Source organism: Rattus norvegicus, chromosome 13, assembly GCF_036323735.1.
Source record: "Rattus norvegicus strain BN/NHsdMcwi chromosome 13, GRCr8, whole genome shotgun sequence".
Taxonomy (NCBI): domain Eukaryota; kingdom Metazoa; phylum Chordata; class Mammalia; order Rodentia; family Muridae; genus Rattus; species Rattus norvegicus.
The window spans coordinates 22,256,853-22,276,572 of NC_086031.1; the positions used below are offsets into that span (position 1 = coordinate 22,256,853).

Genomic DNA, 19,720 nt, shown 5'->3' on the forward strand with positions numbered 1-19,720 from the left:
TTAGAATCCCCTAAGACAGCAGTTCTCAACTTGTGGGTAATCACCCCTTTGCAGGTCTCATATCAGATATCCTGCATGTCAGACATCTACATTATGATTTATAACAGTCGCAAAATGACAGTTATGAAGTAGCCTGGAAATAACTTTACAGTTGGGGTCATCACAATAAGAGGAGTTATAGAAAAGGCTTGCAGCATTAGTACAGTTGGGAACCAGTGCCCTAAAACATACCCTTCTAGGGGTTTCCAGAGACATAAGGAGAAGATGATCCCTCAAAGTGAGTGGTACCTTCCAATGTATGCCAGAGACAGAAAAAGCAACGTCGCCTGCCTTTGCTTTTATTTATCAGGAACTGTGTCTACTGCTAATGTATTATCTCCCTCCCTATTCTAGGAGGAAAGAAACGTTCTTTTCCCTGCCCCTGAGTTCTGGGATGTCCATCACACCCAGAAAAAGCATGATTCTGACTAAGAATGGCAAGTTCAGGACAGGAAAATATATGCAAAAACCATCTCACTGGATGAGTCCTTATCCCGCTAGATACTTCTCTACCTGGTTAACCATCTTGCCTGAGTGTCATAATTTACTATTCTTTATCAAATTCAGTCCCAATCTAACATTCAGACCCACGAAGAATAGAGCCTTAAAAAATAGAGGCAAACTTCTGCTTCCCCTAAAGAACATATACTGACACAATCATTTTGGAAAATGAGAAAATACAATAAACAACATACACACAATGATCCAAAATTATACCATATGTGTGTATGGATGCAAACAGCATAAACAAAGCTAAACCCAGGGGAAGGTGCTGGCAATCCTGGAACCTGGCAGGCAGAAGGAGTCCTGGGTCTGAGGTTAGACTGTGCTACATGGAAGCTCCATGCCACCCTGAGCTCACGGAGCAAATAATGCGTTAAAAAAGGAAACCCAACAATCATGTAACTGACAAAAACTACACACAATACACATGTTCATCAGGAGTGAATACATAAGTGACCTGCAGGTTCACATCCTGTATAATGGTGAAAGACAATACGCAGCAATCAAACTCGGATGCCACGGTGGGGGGTGGGTAAGGAACTGGGACAAAGGAGAGTATCTGAGTTCTTGTACGTGAGGCTCCATGCAGGCAGCACCGGTCAGTACTACGCTGTTCTGCTTCTTCTTTTCTAACTTGACTAATTGTATCTGATCTGGTTTTGTTGCTTACAGAATGGGGTCACTTGTCTCAGTTCTGGATGAAGATGATGTTTCAAGGTATTAATTATTTTATAAGGGATATAGATATAAGCTGTATCCTTGTCTTTTCACATATTAAACTTATTTTTACAATTTTATCAGTGTTCAAGCCTGTGAGACAGAGGAAGGAAAGAGATGGAGTGACACTCTCCATGATATGCTACATGTGGAGGCTAATTCACTCAGCACAATGCGTAGAGATGTCCAGAAGCAGAGCTGGAGACCAGGCATATTTCCAGGGAGAAAGAAAAAGGAGATAATAACAGCCACCAGTGCCCAATGCCATCATTCACTCACTCACTCATTCATTCATCCATGTACTTATTTACTGCTTTTTTGCTTTATAAGACAAGAGCTTTTCTGTGGGGCCCTAACTGGCTTGGTCCTAACTCAAGAGATCCATCTGTATCTGCCTCCTGAGTTCTGAGATTAAAGGTGGAGCAGAGACTGAAGGAAAGGCCATCCAGAGACTACCCCAACTGGGGATCCATGCCATATCAAACACCAAACTCAGACACGAACGCAGATGACAAGAAGGGCCTGATACAGCTGTCTCCTGAGAGGTTCTGGCAGAGCCTGACAATACAGAGTCGGAGGCTCACAGCCAACCACTGAACCCCAGTGGAGGAGTTAGAGAAAGGACCGAAGGAGCTGAAAGGGTTTGCAACACCATAGGGAGAACAACAATACCAACCAATCAGACCTCCTAGAGCCCACTTACACCCTCTGAGAAACCTAGCCAGTTATATACTCTTATCAGCACACCCACAATTTGCGGTTTAGGGTTACAGGAACCAAAAGTAGTGAAATAGGTCTTGGGTCCTGCCTGAGTAGTGTTCCCGCTTGCTTGTCTTTTTAAGCCGCTGCCTGGAAATAAAATTTGAGAGCTTGATCAGACAATCGACTTGCTCTCCTTCTTTGAACCTCCTGTTCCCCATTCTTGTGCCCCCTCCCAAGTCTCCGCTGAATCCCCATGGGTCGAGGCAACTGGCACCCAGACATGAGACTTGGGTATGGGGATCCAACTGAACATTGCTCACCCATGGACGACCCACCCCTCTCATAGGATCACTGCTTGTCTGAGGGCAAGAGAGAAGATCCGCACTGTGATCTCCACAGCTGCCCAATGTAAGTCCAGTCCGAGTAAAGTAAGACTGAGCAACACAATCATGGGACAGGCATTGAATGAGCAGGACTTACCCTTAAAGGGTCTTAAAGAGTCCCTCAAGGCACGAGGAACTCAGGTTAGAAAAAAGGATCTTGCTAAGTTCTTCATATTCATTGATGATGTCTGTCCTTGGTTTGCCTAAGGTGGAATTATTGATGAAAATAACGTGGGCCAGAGTGAGAGGCTTTGCTGACTGAGATGAAGATATCTACCAGATATCTTGGGGCACTACTGTGCCAGATCCAGTGGGGGTAAAAGACAGTCTTTTTTGTAACTTTACAGCAAACAAAGGCTTGCAGACTGTAGGTTCCTTGCTGTGTGCTAAGTAGTGACAGCTCAGAGAGTTAGAGATTAAAGCTGCTTTTTAAAGAAAGTTATTTAGAAAGTCTTTCAGGATACTCATATTCCTTCTAACATGGGCTCTACAGGAATTTTGGGTTAATTTCCTGCTATGACTGATTAGAAAACCCTATCAGGATCGTTGTTTAACACTATTGTTTAGCTTACTTCCCTTTTTAAAACTGTTTAATCTTCATAATGGGTATGACTTTGAGTTTTATGGTTATATTATTACTCTGGGAAAGAGTACAAGATACAAGCTTTTCTGGTTACAGACTAAGGAACACAGTACTCTGGGAGAAAAACACCTTTCCTGAGCCCTTAGAGTTTGTTCAGTTTCTATTGTAATGCCAGACCCAGAACCCCAGGCCGAGTCCCAACAGGCATCTGCAAAGGTCCCTACCCTTAAAATTTACCCTTCCTTGACTAACCCCAGTCCACAGCAACCAGAGAGGCCCCTCTCCCTAGGGGATTCATTATCCCTAGAAGAAAAGGCTTGTGGCCGAGAGGAAAATGAAAGCAAATTCATTAAACATCTTGCGCTCAAAAATGCAAACCCCCATCTGTCAAGCCACCTTATGGCCCCATTATAGAGGCAAGGACATTTCGGGCTATATCAAACTCTGTGTAGGCATGGGTTCTGCTCAGAATATTGGCTTAGCCATTGGAGCAACCCTTGAAGACTTTACCCGAGATAGTCACCCAAAGACTTGCTTCAATTGCAAAGGAACAGCCATTTCTCTGAAGAATGCAGGGCCCCTAAGGCTGAATGCACACCTCCCTCCTCCGTCCTCGATGCAAAAAAGGCAGGCATTGGGGTTTCAGAGTGCCACTTTGAGTGCCTCTCAAAAACAGATGCCCAGGGTAAGAGCCTGCATCCAAGACAGGGAAACTCCCAAAGGGGCCAGCTCCTGGCCCCTAAATGGAGACAAACCCCTGGGGCTATCAGGTTTGTCCCCCCCAGAAGGATAGGTTGGCCCCAGAAATATTAAAAAGTGATGAAATCCAGGGAGAGAGTCTCTCCCTGAGATCTCTTTTTCCTTTTCTCTTCACAGGTTAAGAAAAATGGATCATTCCCTGTCAAGACTTGTCTAAAGTGGTTCTTCAGAACCGAAAAAGATGTGATTTGCTCTTCCTCCAGCAAGGGGGGCTATGTGTGGCCCTTAACAGGGAATGTTGCTTCTACACTGACTATACTGGGGTAGTGAGAGATAGTATGGCTAAGGTTAGAGAAGGCTTAGAACTAAGAAACAGAGAGAACAAGAAGAGGGCTGGTTTAGGAGCTGGTTTTCCTCCTCTCCTTGGCTCATCACCCTCCCCCGACTGCCCATTTTGGGGCCACTGGTCAGTTTCTTCCTGCTCCTGGCTTTTGGGCCTTAGGCCTTTAACCAGTTCACAGGCTTTATCAAACAACAAACTGATTCCCTGGCATCCAAGCCTCTACGAATTCATTATCAGAGACTTGATTTGGCGGACAGAGGCCTGATCGAGTCCTATGATGATCTGCCTCTTTCAGGAGCTGCATAAAGCTCAGATTTGTGCTTGCCTGTCCTGGCATGGGGACCTGCAAGGGGTGCAAGACTGGGTACTGCAAGGGGAGGACTCTATTGTCCATTTCTGAGTCCTCTGAGAAGTAACCTGATTGCATAGAAGTTGGTGTTAAAATCTCCCTTGGTCAGATTTCACAGATAACCTTCGGTCGAGATCACCAAGACAAAAATTCCTCTCCTCCCCAAAAAGACATTGATCCTGCACAAAGTGCTGGGAGGATCAGGTCAATGCTTCCCAGCTCTGGTTAATGCCCATTTATCCTCATAATACAATCATCCCCGGCTGCTTACTGGCCTCATAAAAAGCGTTAAAAAGGGAGGAGATGCTGGAGCCCAGCCTCAGGAATGTTTGAGGAATGTCAAGCCCACCCTCTGAGAAACCTAGCCAAGTTATCTGTTCTTATCAGCACTCCTGAAATTTGCGGTTTAGTGTTACAGGAACCAAAAGTTCCCACTTGCTTGTCTTTATAAGCAGCTGCCCTGAAATAAAGTTTGAGAGCTTGATCAGGCAATCCACTTGCTCTCCTTCTTGGCGCCTCCTGTCCCCCATTCTTGTGCCCCCTCCCAGGTCTCCACTGAACACCCCCGCAGGTCGGGGCAGACGTTAAATCCTTAATAAGTAATAGGATGAGAAAAATGCATTGCTTGATGAAGAGACACCAGTATCAAAAAGTGATACTGTCTTGGGAGAACAGCAAAGCACATCCAAATTCTAAAAGCCTATCATTCTATTAGTTTATTGTTATGGCCTTCCAAAGTCTTTATGCAGGAAAGCTCACTGAGTTTCCACATTGTGATGAAAAGAGGAATTAGAGAACCCAGTGAGGTGAAAGAGACTCCAGTTCTGCTTCAGGTCAAAGTGAGAGTCTGAGGCTCGCTGGGTCAGCAGAGCATGTAATGCTGTCTAGATAAATTCAGTGTTTTTGTTTTAGATATTACAGAGGGCTTTTTAAATAGCTGGGTTTGAGGATTTGTCATTTCCCTTTGGAGCTGGGATGGATTTCAGCAGTGGAATATTTACCTTGCATGCATGAGACACTGGGTTCCATGGAAGCACTTCAAATAAGCAAACCGAGATTTCTACCATGTGGTGGTACAGGACTTCTTAGGGATTGCAGAGGGGACTTGCTGGGTGAAAGCATCAACTAGTCTTCAAAAAGGACCTGGGTTTGATTCTAAGCACTTGAACTGTTGCTCACAACCATCAGGAACTCCAGTTCCAGAGCATCTGATGCCCTCTTCTGACCTCAGTGGGCATCGGGCATTCAAGCAGGGAAGAGACATAAAAAATCCACACACATAAAATATTTTTTTTAATTTTAAATTCTTTAACTCATATTCACCTGAGTCTATATATCCCCTCTTTAGAAAACAAACAAGTAAACAGTCAAAAATAAACAAACCAGAATTTTAAAAACACGAAACACATACATAAAAGAAAACAAAATCTATAAAAACACAAAAATTAGAAACCATAATAAGCAAAATACCAATTACACAAAAAACACCCAAACAAGCAATATGAGATGTCTAAACAATACCACTGGGCTTGTTTCTTGTTGGCTATCCACTGCTAGGTCTATCCTTAAATATAGGTAACAGGAAGAGAAACTGTGATCAAAATACATTGTATGAAAAAACCTTTTCAGAAACACTGAGGGACTTAAGAGATGACTCAGCAGTTAAGGTCACATACTTCTATGCAGAAGACCTGGACTTGACAGTTCAGTTCCCAAGCACCTTCATGAGCCGGCTCACAACAATCTGTAACTCCAGCTGCAAGGGATTCTGTTACCCCTGGCCAATGTGGGCACCCATACATACACACATACATACATACGCATATATATATATATAATTAAAACCAATAAAGGTAAATACTATGTTCACACTATTCTGGAGTATTATTCCACCTGGAGAGAAATAATTAAATAAACCACAGAACACAAGCAATCACAGACTGATATTCTAAACTGACCAGGCATGCCACAGAACTGACATTATTTTATTAACTAGATTACAAATATATATGAGACCAAAGACTACTTAAAGTTCATTAAATTTATTAAAACATCTAGTAGCAACTCCTTAAAGTGAAAGTACTGAACAGTATATCATTGGGGGCAGAAGGGACGATGAAAGAATATTGCATTTAGAAGCCTGGATTCAAGTTCAGCTCTCTACACCATACAGCACCACAATAAAAGACTCGGAAGATGACTTCATCCGCCATTGAGAAAACCACGCTTCACCTACATGATGGCTGCTATCAATACACAGCAAGATATTGGTCTGGCCAGATCCTAAAATCCATTATTCTGAGGACAAAGTATAAGTTCTGAACATGCACACATGACTAATCTGCTTACTGCCATTTTCACTCTTCTAGACATAGGCTTAATCTTCCAAGTGTCTGCTCCAATACAGTTCTGAAACACTGTGTTTCTATTCAGTCTTTTGTGCCACGGGAAAAATTCATTTTATATCTTACCTATAGTCTGTGTTAATAAGTTTTCCTTTCACAAAATGCATCGCAGAAAACTATCTACAGTGCTTCTTCTCTTTACAATCTCTTCTCAACAGAAAATATGGGTTATTTTTTCTTGTTTTCTGAAAAATGAATCCTATTCTTTACCATGAGGAATTATTTCCATTCTAATTTCCACAAACCTAATATGATAATCCCATCATTATACAAAATGGACAAGCTGTGCTTGTCGTACTCACTGCTAAGATCTCTGTGGTATTTTCTGCAGAACTCGGAGTTGGACATGGCCTATAAATGCTAGACAAGCATACATGATGAAGCCCCAGCCCCAGCCCTAATAAGACCTTAATTCACCTTGTAACCAGTGTTTTCACCTTGTTGTACATAAATCAGAACAAATAATTCAAAAAACCATGACAATTCTGAGTAAGTTATAAAAGTTTTATGACAGCTGTAAAAGCGGTACACACTGTATCTAATGAACTGTGTATACAAACTGGAGTACACAGACAGACGGATGGACAGTTGCTCTTAGGAGGCAGGGCATCCTAACAAACCAGCTCTGAACCTGTGGGCTCAAGCAATCTTTCTGCATCAGCCTTCTGAGTAGCTGGCAGCTCTAAGGTACAGTGACCACGCCCAGTGCAAACTACATTGTGTAATGGGTTTGATGGAACCAGTGTGAGGAGCACCCAGAGCAGGGCAGAGGTACAACCCAGAGGGACATTCGTGAGGCTCTGAGTTCAAGTCACACAGATGCACAACACAGAAGAAAGAGTGTGAGTTGGCAATGCAGGAAGAGAAGAGAACCAGTGCTGAAGACAGCTCAATAGCCAATGTCAAACTGAACTGGAGAGCCACAGGAACAAAACCAGGAGACAAGTGGAATAACAGCAGGCATGGAGATCAGTGGAACAAAACAGAGGACCCAGAAACAAACTCACAAAACCACAACTTTTTAGTTTTATTTATTCTTCTATTTAATTAGTATTTTTAATCACCCCCTTCTGGCATTCTTAGGTAGGCACCTACATATATATGGCACACACACACACAGGAGGAGGGGGGGGGCAGAGAGACAGGCAGACAGAGACAGACAGAGACAGAGACAGAGATGGAGGAGACAGGAAGTGTTAAAAATAAATCTTAAAAACAAAAACTGCATTGAGAGTCCTTGTTACTCTAGTCAGAAGCTAGCATCATTAAAACATAAAACATTAAATGCTGGCCAGGATGCAGAGAATGGGGTATGAGAGGATGGTTAGTGGGAATCAAGTTCAGTAGACTAGCTACAGGAATCAGCATGAAGATTCCTCACATAAAAAATAACAAGAAAAAAAAAAAAAAAGGAAGGAAGGAAGTTCTACTCTGAGTTACTCATCTGAAGGAATCAGAATATATAACTCAAATACCAATGCATTCATGTTAATTCACAACAGCCAAATTATGGAATCAGCCTAAATGTCTGTCCACAATTGATTGATTTACATATAAAATGTGCTAATATACAAAACAGAGTGCCATTCAGCCATAAACAAATCATGCCATTTGCAGAAAAATGGAGGAAACTTAAGAATATATTGAATGTCTGACTGAAAAATCACGTTTTCTCTGATATGTGGATATATACTTTTTTAAAAGAACCAGTAAGATGATTTAGCAGCACAATTGTATTTGTTGCTAAGCCCGACAACCTGAGTTCCAATCCCAAAACCCATATGGTGGAAGGACGGAACTGACTTCTATAGGCTGTCCTCTGATCTCACTCACTATATTTTCCCACAGCACTTGAGTGCACACACACACAACACACACACACACACACACACACACACACACACACACACTTTAAAGAGGAAAGAAATGGCTGGCAAGGTGACTCGGTGGTTATGAGCACTTGCAGCTCTTCTAGAGGACCTAAGTTTGATTTCCACACCCACATTAGTGGTTCCCAGCGCCACCTAGAACTACGGCTGTAAGGGATCTGATACCATCTTCTGGACTCTGTGGGTATCTGCACTCATGTTTGCACATACATACACACATATACACACAGATATATACACGCCTACCAACCTTCTTTCAGTCTAGAAAATCAGAAAGAAAAGAACATGTAAGTTAGATGGGCTAGCTGAATGACAATGCTGAGAGTCTGCAATAGCAGTACTCAGGACAGAGAGGCACGGCAGGAGGCAAAAGGGCTGCAAAATGGGAGTCTGTATTAAACAATCAAAAAAGAAGGAGAGAGGCAGCTGTGTGGGTCAAATAAAAGAAATACATGGTCACACCCCTCTCCCCAATTGGCTAAAATGAAAAAGTCTTCCCAAGTCATTATTAAAACAAATATATTTAGGAAGGCTTCATTTCAAATGCAAATTTCTCTCATTTACTGAAAAGAGTGACGTTCCAGGAGTAATAACCCAAACCAATATAAAAGTGCTTTCTCCTTTCAATGCAGTGGCTGCATTGGAACAGAAGTCTGTCCCTCTGTATTACCACCTCTGATTCTCCTGTCCCTCCCTATGGGTCTACTGCCTGGTTCCTAGTGGATACACCTTGCTGGCTTCCAATTACCTATGAGACTATTTTCCCATGGAGACTGTCAGCTGCTATTGCCCAGGCCTTCTCCTCTCCTTGAAAGCTGAGTCCTCAGCTGGGTACAACTGCCACACTCTGATGTTTCATATCCACCTGTAGCACTTCTGCGCACAGGGGTCTGTGGGTGTACTGCATGTGAGTAGGCACACTGGTTGTCACTGCTTCCAAAGCGAGCTGAGCGATGACATCCTGCATGTCTGGCATGTCTGTCTCACATTCCTCTCAGAGGTACAAACAAAGCCTCTTCCTGACAATACCTTACCATACTTAATCACGGTTGCTATAAATTTCCATCTACCACAGGGTTTGAAGCGCTGCAAGAGCTCTTCTAAAAACAATCTGCGCTCATGCTATATCGATTAGTTGTTAGCATACTGTGCAGTTGGTTTCTGTTCTAGTTGTTTGCTTTGCTATTTTTCTGTTTCCACAGGGCTTCGAGTCCAGGGAAGGTGGCCCTATTTATTTTCCAGCATCAAATACAGGGTCTGGCACAAAACAGGCAAACCATAAATACTAGTTAAGTGTTCATGTAGTTAAAAGCATTGCAGATTACTGCGTGGCAATGGCTTAAATTGATGACAACCTTGAGCTATCGCCCTCTGCTGGGAGTCACACTGACCCCAAGACCTTGTACTGAGGTCCTAACCTCTGGTACTCAGAAGAGTAATTTTATCTGTAAATAGAGTCTGTGAAGATTGTAGTTTAGGTATTAGGTGTTCCCAAAGGCCCATGTGCTAAAGGCTTGGGTCCTTAACTTGGCACTGCTTGAAGGTAGTAAAGGCTTTTAAGGGCCTAGGCCATGCATAATGGCACAGATCTGCCATCACACACTTAAGAGGCACAGACAAGGGGGATCAGGAACACAAAGCTGAAGTTGGCTATACTACAAGTTCAAAGACTGCCTGGGCTACATGAGAGACTGTCTCCAACAAAAAGAATGAAAGGCAGGGTCTAGAGGGAAGTTTTGATCACTGGGCAAGCACCCTTAAAGAAGCTCTGGAGTGCAGCACTTTAAGCTCACAAGCCACTAAGCAAGGAGCTTGATCCACCAAACACTCCCTGCCTGCCAGGATACATTACTTCCTCATCACAGGGCCAATTGAGCTGACTGGACATGGAGTGAAACCTCCAAAACCATGAGCCAAAATAAAATACTCTTTCTTGGTATATCTCAGGAATTTTGTTACTGTCATGGAAAGTTAACTAACACACAGCTGCAATGAACTAATACTGGTTTGAAATAATCCTAATTCCAATGTCTGCTACCCTTAATAAGACTGTGAAATATGCAAAAGTGTGCGCACATGGGCATGCACACACGCACGCACATATGTATGCATGTATTAACACATGGGGAAATGCCATGTGAGAACAGTCTCGAATGATCCCTCTATAAGGCAAATACACCTAGGGTTACAGGCAACCAAAAGAAGCTATGTGGAACAAGAAAGGATCCCTTCTCAAGAGACTCAGGAAGGACCAGAGTCTTGACAATATTTTAATATTAAAAATAGTCTCTAGACAGACAGATAGACCAATGGAATAGAATTGAAGACCCAGAAATGAACCCACACACCTATGGGCACTTGATTTTTGACAAAGGAGCCAAAACCATCCAATGGAAAAAAGATAGCATTTTCAGCAAATGGTGCTGGTTCAACTGGAGGTCAACATGTAGAAGAATGCAGATCGATCCATGCTTATCACCCTGTACAAAGCTTAAGTCCAAGTGGATCAAGGACCTCCACATCAAACCAGATACACTCAAACTAATAGAAGAAAAAGTGGGGAAGCAACTCGAACACATGGGCACTGGAGAAAATTTCCTGAACAAAACACCAATGGCTTATGCTCTAAGATCAAGAATCAACAAATGGGATCTCATAAAACTGCAAAGCTTCTGTAAGGCAAAGGACACTGTGGTTAGGACAAATCGGCAACCAACAGATTGGGAAAAGATCTTTACCAACCCTACAACAGATATAGGCCTTATATCCAAAATATACAAAGAACTCAAGAAGTTAGACCACAGGGAAACAAATAACCCTATTAAAAAATGGAGTTCAGAGCTAAACAAAGAATTCACAGCTGAGGAATGTCAAATGGCTGAGAAACACCTAAAGAAATGTTCAACATCTTTAGTCATAAGGGAAATACAAATCAAAACAATCCTGAGATTTCACCTCACACCAGTGAGAATGGCTAAGATCAAAAACTCAGGGGACAGCAGATGCTGGCGAGGATGTGGAGAAAGAGGAACACTCCTCCATTGTTGGTGGGATTGCAGACTGGTACAACCATTCTGGAAATCAGTCTGGAGGTTCCTCAGAAAATTGGACATTGAACTGCCTGAGGATCCAGCTATACCTCTCTTGGGTATACACCCAAAAGATGCCCCAACATATAAAAAAAGACACATGCTCCACTATGTTCATAGCAGCCTTATTTATAATAGTCAGAAACTGGAAAGAACTCAGATGCCCTTCAACAGAGGAATGGATACAGAAAATGTGGTACATCTACACAATGGAATATTACTCAGCTATCAAAAACAATGACTTTATGAAATTCGTAGGCAAATGGATGGATCTGGAAAATATCATCCTGAGTGAGGTAACCTAATCACAGAAGAACACACATGGTATGCACTCATTGATAAGTGGCTATTAGCCCAAATGCTTGAATTGCCCTAGATGCACAGAACACATGAAACTCAAGAAGGATGACCAAAATGCGAATGCTTCACTCCTTCTTTAGAAGGGGAACAAGAATACCCTTGGCAGGGAATAGGGAGGCAAAGATTAAAACAGAGGCAGAAGGAACACCCATTCAGGACCTGTCCCACATGTGGCCCATACATATACAGCCACCCAATTAGACAAGATGGATGAAGCAAAGAAGTGCAGGCCAACAGGAACCGGATGTAGATCGCTCCTGAGAGACACACCCAGAATACAGCAAATACATAGGTGAATGCCAGCAGCAAACCACTGAACTGAGAACGGGACCCCCGTTGAAGGAATCAGAGAAAGGACTGAAAGAGCTTGAAGGGGTTCGAGACCCCATATGAACAACAATGCCAACCAACCAAAGCTTCCAGGGACTAAGCCACTACCTAAAGACTATACATGGACTGACCCTGGACTCTGACCTCATAGGTAGCAATGAATGGCCTAGTAAGAGCACTAGTGGAAGGGGAAGCCCTTGGTCCTGCCAAGACTGAACCCCGAGTGAACGTAATTGTTGGGGGGAGGGTGGTAATGGGGGGAGGATGGGGAGGAGAACACCCATATAAAGGGGGAGGGGGAGGGGTTAGGGGATGTTTGCCCGGAAACCGGGAAAGGGACTAACACTCGAAATGTAAATAAGAAATACTCAAGTTAATAAAAAAAAAATATAGTCTCTAGAACTAAGAAAAAACTTTTGTAATGTGAAAAGGTCAGGTTATGATAGCATGCAACACTAAGAATCGTCTTGTGCCATGCCAAAATTCAGGGGCTTAGAAAGGCAAGGCAAGGCCTCTCTTTTATCCATCTCCCCTGGTGCATACCAAGAAGAAACTAACAACTTTAAGTTGTTAGTCCACATAGTCATCTTGAAGGAAAACTTCCTTACTGGCTACATCTTTTAATGCGAAATCATTTTAAAAGAATCTGTGATTGTCACCACTAGCCTGCCCTACATTGTAAACTTTAAGATAGGGCTACAAAGCAAGACCCTGTCTCAGGAGATCACCTCCAACAAAAGAACATATGATCCACATGTGATGCGTATGAGAAGACAGAAATGGGTATTCTAACCAGCCCACACTGTCCCCTAGAAGGGTTATCATTCTTTCCTATTTCACAACTATTGGGACGCTGTAAAATAAAGCATTTTAGGATTATCAGTAATGTTCATTCTTTAGGGTGTATTAGTATTTGGAGGACAAGGAGTTTTACATGTTTATTGTTCAAAATTTTATTACAAAAGTATTTCACTTATAAATAGCCATGGCCTAATATTTTTTTTTCTTTTTTTCGGAGCTGGGGACTGAACCCAGGGCCTTGTGCTTGCTAGGCAAGCGCTCTACTACTGAGCTAAATCCCTAGCCCCGGCCTAATATTTTATAACAGCCATTCATTCCTTTTTAGGATAGCTCTCTAGACAGAGGGGAACTGTTGGAGATTTGTTCTAATGCTTTGATTCAATTGGGAATCTGCATGTCCAAACGCTGAAGATCCTTGTCCCCAATTGATTTTTGATTGACCTCTAAAGATGCCAGCAGCCAATGTCTGGGTAAAGGGAGACAGGGCGGGACCCTTAGATTTATGTGGGCTAGGACACAGGAAGGAGGAGATGCAGAGTCTCCATGACTCACGGGAGAGAGATGGACTGATTCAGAGCTGCAGAGCGAAGATCATCTGAAACGTAGACGGAAAGGGAAAGCGGTTCCGGAAGGGCTGCTGGGAAGTGTCTTGGGCAGCAAAGAGCAGCAGGCATCACAGAAGATAATAGGGCAGCAAAGTTAAAGTCGAGTTAGAAAGTGTTGAGCCTGGAATAGAGGAGGGAAAGGCATGCTAGCCGAGGGAGGATTAGAACTGCCCAGCCTTGGACTCCCCAAGGCACTTCAAAGTAAGCTGATCTGTGGGTGACCTTCATTGTGGATCCAAAGAGCTGCTGGGCAGGAGGCAGGAAGGTGCCCCACTAGAAGCATAAAGCAGAGTAGCAAAATTCACTGCTACAGGAAAACATCTCATGAAAACAGAAGCAGAAACAAGGGCAAAAGTTATTTGTGGGCCAAGTTTCTTTCCTTAATGTGACTAATGGTGCAAAATCATCAGTCTTTCATGTCTATGAGAACGAATCATTTCCTAAGCACATATGTAACTTATGAAAGTTGTTTTTAAAAACTGACATCAGCTTAATGAAGAAATAGTGTGCCTTGTAAATGATTAGGTGACACAATGAAAGGTTTCTCTCCAACCCAGTGTACGCATGTGATCTACGTGAGAACCTTTCAAGGAAGCAAATATATGAGATGGAAGCAATACTGACCATGTTAGAGGAAAATACATTGAATTTTCTAAATATAATTTACATTTGTAAGTACTTACTACTTACATAATAAGTTTGAAAAAAGACATTATAGATGATCATTCTCCTGTGTTGGTGCATAGCTCCTGCCTGGGTCTACTGTCCCCAGTAGCATCTTATGAAAACCCTATCCTCTTTCTCACTGTGCGGCATTATTTTTCTTCAAATTTTGTTTTGATTATTTTAGACATGCTGTGTGTGCCAAGCTGACCTTGGACTGGCAGCAAGCTCCCTGCTGGTCCTCACTGCTGTATCACAGACTTGTATCACCATGCCCAGAAAAACTGAGCCTTTCCTCCTTTGGGGCAGTGAGAGAGCATTTCCCATTTCTTTTAATCATGTAGTGCCACCTGCTGGTTGTGCCTTGTATACAATGAGCATTTACAACACAGCATTAGCCTAGAGGTTTTTATTTCTTCCATTTGTCAAAAGAAATATTTCATAATTTTTATACCTTTTTCCCCAGAAGTATCTGAAATTAAACAGTAAACTACTTATTTAGGATAAAACAGAACATACAACTACAGTAAGAACTAACTGGACTCTAAAATATCTATGTGTTTTTTAGATGCAGATGGTATAGCTATAGAACGTTTATTGGATTTAATAAGTAAAAAATAAAAACATCTGTAACATTCAGATGCTAGGAATCAAAAAATTTTTTGGCAGGGTAAATATACTGAACACTAAATGCCAGGCTAATACATATAGTCACTGCTTTCAAATTCACCTTTATACTTATACTTCAAGGCAAGAAAAAAGTTTTAAGGCATAAAAGTAAACATTCTTTTAAAATGTAATTTCTTTTATGTCATATATAACTTTTCAAGTAACAGAAAAATTATTTTCAATGTAATTTATTTCTGATTCAAATATCTTCCAATTCCATGTAATTAAATATTAAGCTACAATGCTAATATCCTCACGATACCATTAACTAAGCATATCTAGTTCATGCTTTTCCCCATGCACTCACAGAACTGCTGCACACACACTTCTGTGATGAACTCTCTAATGTCTACTTTTTTCACATAACTTACAAGCATTCTCATGTAGGTACAGATGCGTTCACCACACTTTCCTCTTTATTGCCATCAACTGGCTCACAATAAACAACGCCATTCTTATCTAACCCACCTCCTATTAATAAAGACATTTCCAGACATTTCCACTAGAATAACTTCTCCATATACTTAATTCAGAATACACGGTCAAAAGTAAACCATTCGGTACAGTTTGGGTATATGTACTTTAAACTATTACTACAAAACCACACTACCAGGTAGTTAGGAGTACAAGAGACTGTGGAGACAGTCAGTCTGGTTTCAGATTAGGATTAGAATTTGGGTTAGAAATCTCAGAGAAGGGGCTGGAGAGGTGGCTCAGTGGTTAAGAGCTCTGACTGCTCTTCCAGAGGTCCTGAGTTCAAATCCCAGCAACCACATGGTGGCTCACAACCATCTGTAATAGAATCTGATGCCCTCTTCTGGTGTGTCCTAAGAGAGCAACAGTGTACTCACATAAAATAAACAAATCTTTAAAAAAAAAATTTAAAAAAAGAAAAAAAAATCTCAGAGAAGATATTTTGTTGTGCCTGATTTTACCTGTAAAGGAGGGAAAATAATAGGAACTGCTTCGTAGAGTAAGGGAATAACCTTGTTAAACACACGTGAAAACACAACAATATTCAATGACTAGTAAATGCTCAACAAATATGAGGCCGATATTTCATAGCAACCATCTCTGCATTCTCTTGGTGAATTTTAGGCATAATTTTCCATTTCATTAAAGTAATATATTTTTCTACTGATGTATAAAAAGTTTTGTTTACCAATCACAGAAAGACACACATGGTATGCACTCATTGATAAGTGGCTATTAGCCCAAATTACCCTAGATGCATAGAACACATGAAACTCAAGAAGGATGACCAAAATGTGAATGCTTCACTCCTTCTTTAAAAGGGGAACAAGAATACCCTTGGCAGGGAATAGGGAGGCAAAGATTAAAACAGAGACTGAAGGAACACCCATTCAGAGCCTGCCCCACATGTGGCCCATGCATATACAGCCATCCAATTAGACAAGATGGATGAAGCAAAGAAGTACAGACCGACAGGAGCTGGATGTAGATCGCTCCTGAGAGACACAGCCAGAATACAGCAAATACAGAGGCGAATGCCAGCAGCAAACCACTGAACTGAGAATAGGACCCCCGTTGAAGGAATCAGAGAAAGAACTGGAAGAGCTTGAAGGGGCTTGAGACCCCATATGTACAACAATGCCAAGCAACCAGAGCTTCCAGGGACTAAGCCACTACATAAAGACTATACATGGACTGACCCTGGACTCTGACCTCATAGGTAGCAATGAATAACCTAGTAAGAGCACCAGTGGAAGGGGAAGCCCTGGGTCCTGCTAAGACTGAACCCCCAGTGAACTAGACTATGGGGGGAGGGTGGTAGTGGGGGGAGGGTTGAGAGGGGAACACCCATGAGGAAGGGGAGGGGGGAGGGGGATGTTTGCCCGGATACCGGGAAGGGGACATAACAATCGAAATATAAATAAATACTCAAGTTAATAAAGATAAAATGGCACAGAGGTCAGTCTGGGATGCCATTCTTATTTTCCTTTTCCTTTTTCTTTTTTCTTTTTTTAAGACAGATCTCTCATTGGAAGAATTCTGAAAGATATTTGGCTAGCACGTCCCAGGAATCTGCCTGTCTCTAATTCTACAATGCCGAGAGTACAAACATAAACCACCACAACTGGCTTTTTTTTTCTTTTTTCTAACAGGTTTTTGGAAACCACACTCAGAACCTCAGACTTAAATAGTAAGTACTCTGTTGCCTGAGCTATTTCCCTTACCTGATGGATAAAGTTCTCACAAATTATAATGCTTGTTACATACATAGTCTATAAATGTTTTCTCCAAATCTGAAAATAATTTAAGCTTTATGGTTTATTTTATGTAGCACAACATTTTAGCTCAGATATGATTAAGCTGTTTTTCTTCCTTATTGCTGTTATATTTTTGCTTTATGGGTTTTACACTGTTGCTTTTTAAAAACTTTTTTTCATTTTTAATTAATGTGGAGTTTAATTTATGACTGAAGTAAGGTAGGGGACCTGGCCATACTTTTTTCAAGGCAAAGGTAATGTGCTGTGTGTAAGTCTTCTCTCCACTGATCTAGAATGCTACCTGTAATCAAAACCAAGTATCACATAGATAGCAACCTCTTTATGTATTACCAAGTCAGTCTGGATAATCACATGCTATACGTGTACTAATATTGCCTTGTAAGTAGCTTTAGAATGCATTTCCTGTCTAGTAAAGAAAATCTCTGTCTTGTTCTTCCTCAGTATTAGTTAAGCTATTCTTGAAATTTTTCTCTATATAAAGTTTAAAAAACATTTTGAACCACATGAAAAATTAATAACTATTTTAGACAGTGTTAATATTGTATGATAGTTAAAATTATTAATCAATAACTATTTACATTTTAATATGGCCAGAGTAAACTTTGGAGCTTTTTCCACAATACAATTTCCTATCGTGTTTTAGCTTTGCTATGAATGGTATCCTTTATCCTGTTGCATATTCTATTCGATTAGTACCAAAGATTACAACATTTGTTGTTTGAATTTCTTTCTTTAGATGACAGCCTCAGTATGCTGCTTCTCAAACTCATGACCTTGAACAAATATACAAGCAGTATTTCAAGAGCAGGAAAACAAAATACCACTGGATAACTGCATGCTTTGTGTTTGGGCACTTTTTTTTTTTTTTTATCTTGTTGGGAGCTGTTGTTAATTTTGAATTTTGGGGATGTTGTTCTTTTGGAGAGAAAAAGAACAAGAAGTTAGGTGGGTAAGAAGGTGGGCAGAATCTGGGAGAAGTTGGGAAAGGGGAAAGAATATCATCAAAATACAAAGTACAAGAAACTTTTTAAACAAAAATGTCAATGGAACAGAACTACATAATGATAATGGGAAAATACCCTTCTGGGTCCTCAGTTCACAATCTGGAGGGACAAAACACCTTGACCCATTTGCTTTAACTATCCCAGCAGCTTTCCCCACACACATTCTTAACCCTAAGCCATGACTCATCACCTAACACACTCTGTTGACTGGCTACTGTCTCTAGTCCTCCTGTCCTCAGCCTGGTCACCTCACTACTTTTACTTCCTTTGTTAGCCCTTGTGACTGCCATAATCCACTATCTAAATCTCTATGCTACTCACTCAGTAGACAGGATCTTTTTTCTTTTTTTTTCATGTTCGAACTTGTGTTTAATACCCAAGTGTGACTTATCTCTTGCCTCCCAGCATCTATCTATCTATCTTTCTTTCTTTCTTTCTTTCTTTCTTTCTTTCTTTCTTTCTTTCTTTCTTTCTTCCTTCCTTCCTTCCTTCCTTTCTTTCTTTCTTTCTTTCTTTCTTTCTTTCTTTCTTTTTTATTAACTTGAGTATTTCTTATTTACATTTCGAATGTTATTCCCTTTCCCGGTTTCAGAGCAAACATCCCCCTAATCCCTCCCCCTACCCTTCTCCTCCCCCCCCCCCCCAGAGCTGGGGTCCGAACCCAGGGCCTTGCGCTTGCTAGGCAAGTGCTCTACCACTGAGCTAAATCCCCAACCCCTATCCCCTTCTTTATGGGTGTTCCCCTCCCCATCCTCCCTCCATTGCTGCCCTCCCCCCAACAATCACATTCACTGGGGGTTCAAGTAGACAGGATCTTTATATAATAGTTTATAAGGTCAGGAGGACCACACATACGTGTTTCCTCTCCCCTCTGACTTCCAATTATTGAATGTGCTATATATTGTCAAGGGTAGTAACATTCCCATCCTATTCTGTACTTAGAATAATTGCCTCTAAATGCTGATAACAAATATTAACATTAGTGTGACGAACATCTAAACACTGTTCACTAACCAGAAAAGTTCTGTGCTATGATTGCATTTTCTCATCTAGCCCATCAAGTCTTGGTCCATGTGGTCATGTGAAATCCCTTTCCTCACACTCCCAGCCACTGTCCAAAATCATACCACAGCTGAGGTGTTGTTTTGCTAAGTGGAGGTGGATAAAGAAAAAGTATTCCTGTACACCATCCTGTTGTCAATCTCTCCCAGCTTTCTCATCGCTCTGCTACTTTAAATTTATGTCTTGGACTATAGCTCTACTCATCCACTATTCTAATTTAGAAGAAATGCCTGCCTACCTATTATTCTTCAATTTATCCTTAAAGTTTTTGT

At 41.5% G+C, this 19,720-nt stretch overlaps 1 protein-coding gene across 15 annotated transcripts in view; it reads right to left on the bottom strand.

Moving 5' to 3' along the window:
- The window catches only part of Pign (phosphatidylinositol glycan anchor biosynthesis, class N), a 147,675-nt gene that overhangs the window by 83,183 nt on the left and 44,772 nt on the right, over window positions 1–19,720 (bottom strand). The window contains exon 1 of one of the 15 annotated variants that reach the window (XM_063272419.1): window positions 5,321–11,056. Within the exon in view, the coding sequence (XP_063128489.1) occupies window positions 5,321–5,331 (11 nt within the window). The 5' untranslated portion in view covers window positions 5,332–11,056. 15 annotated transcript variants of the gene reach the window in all.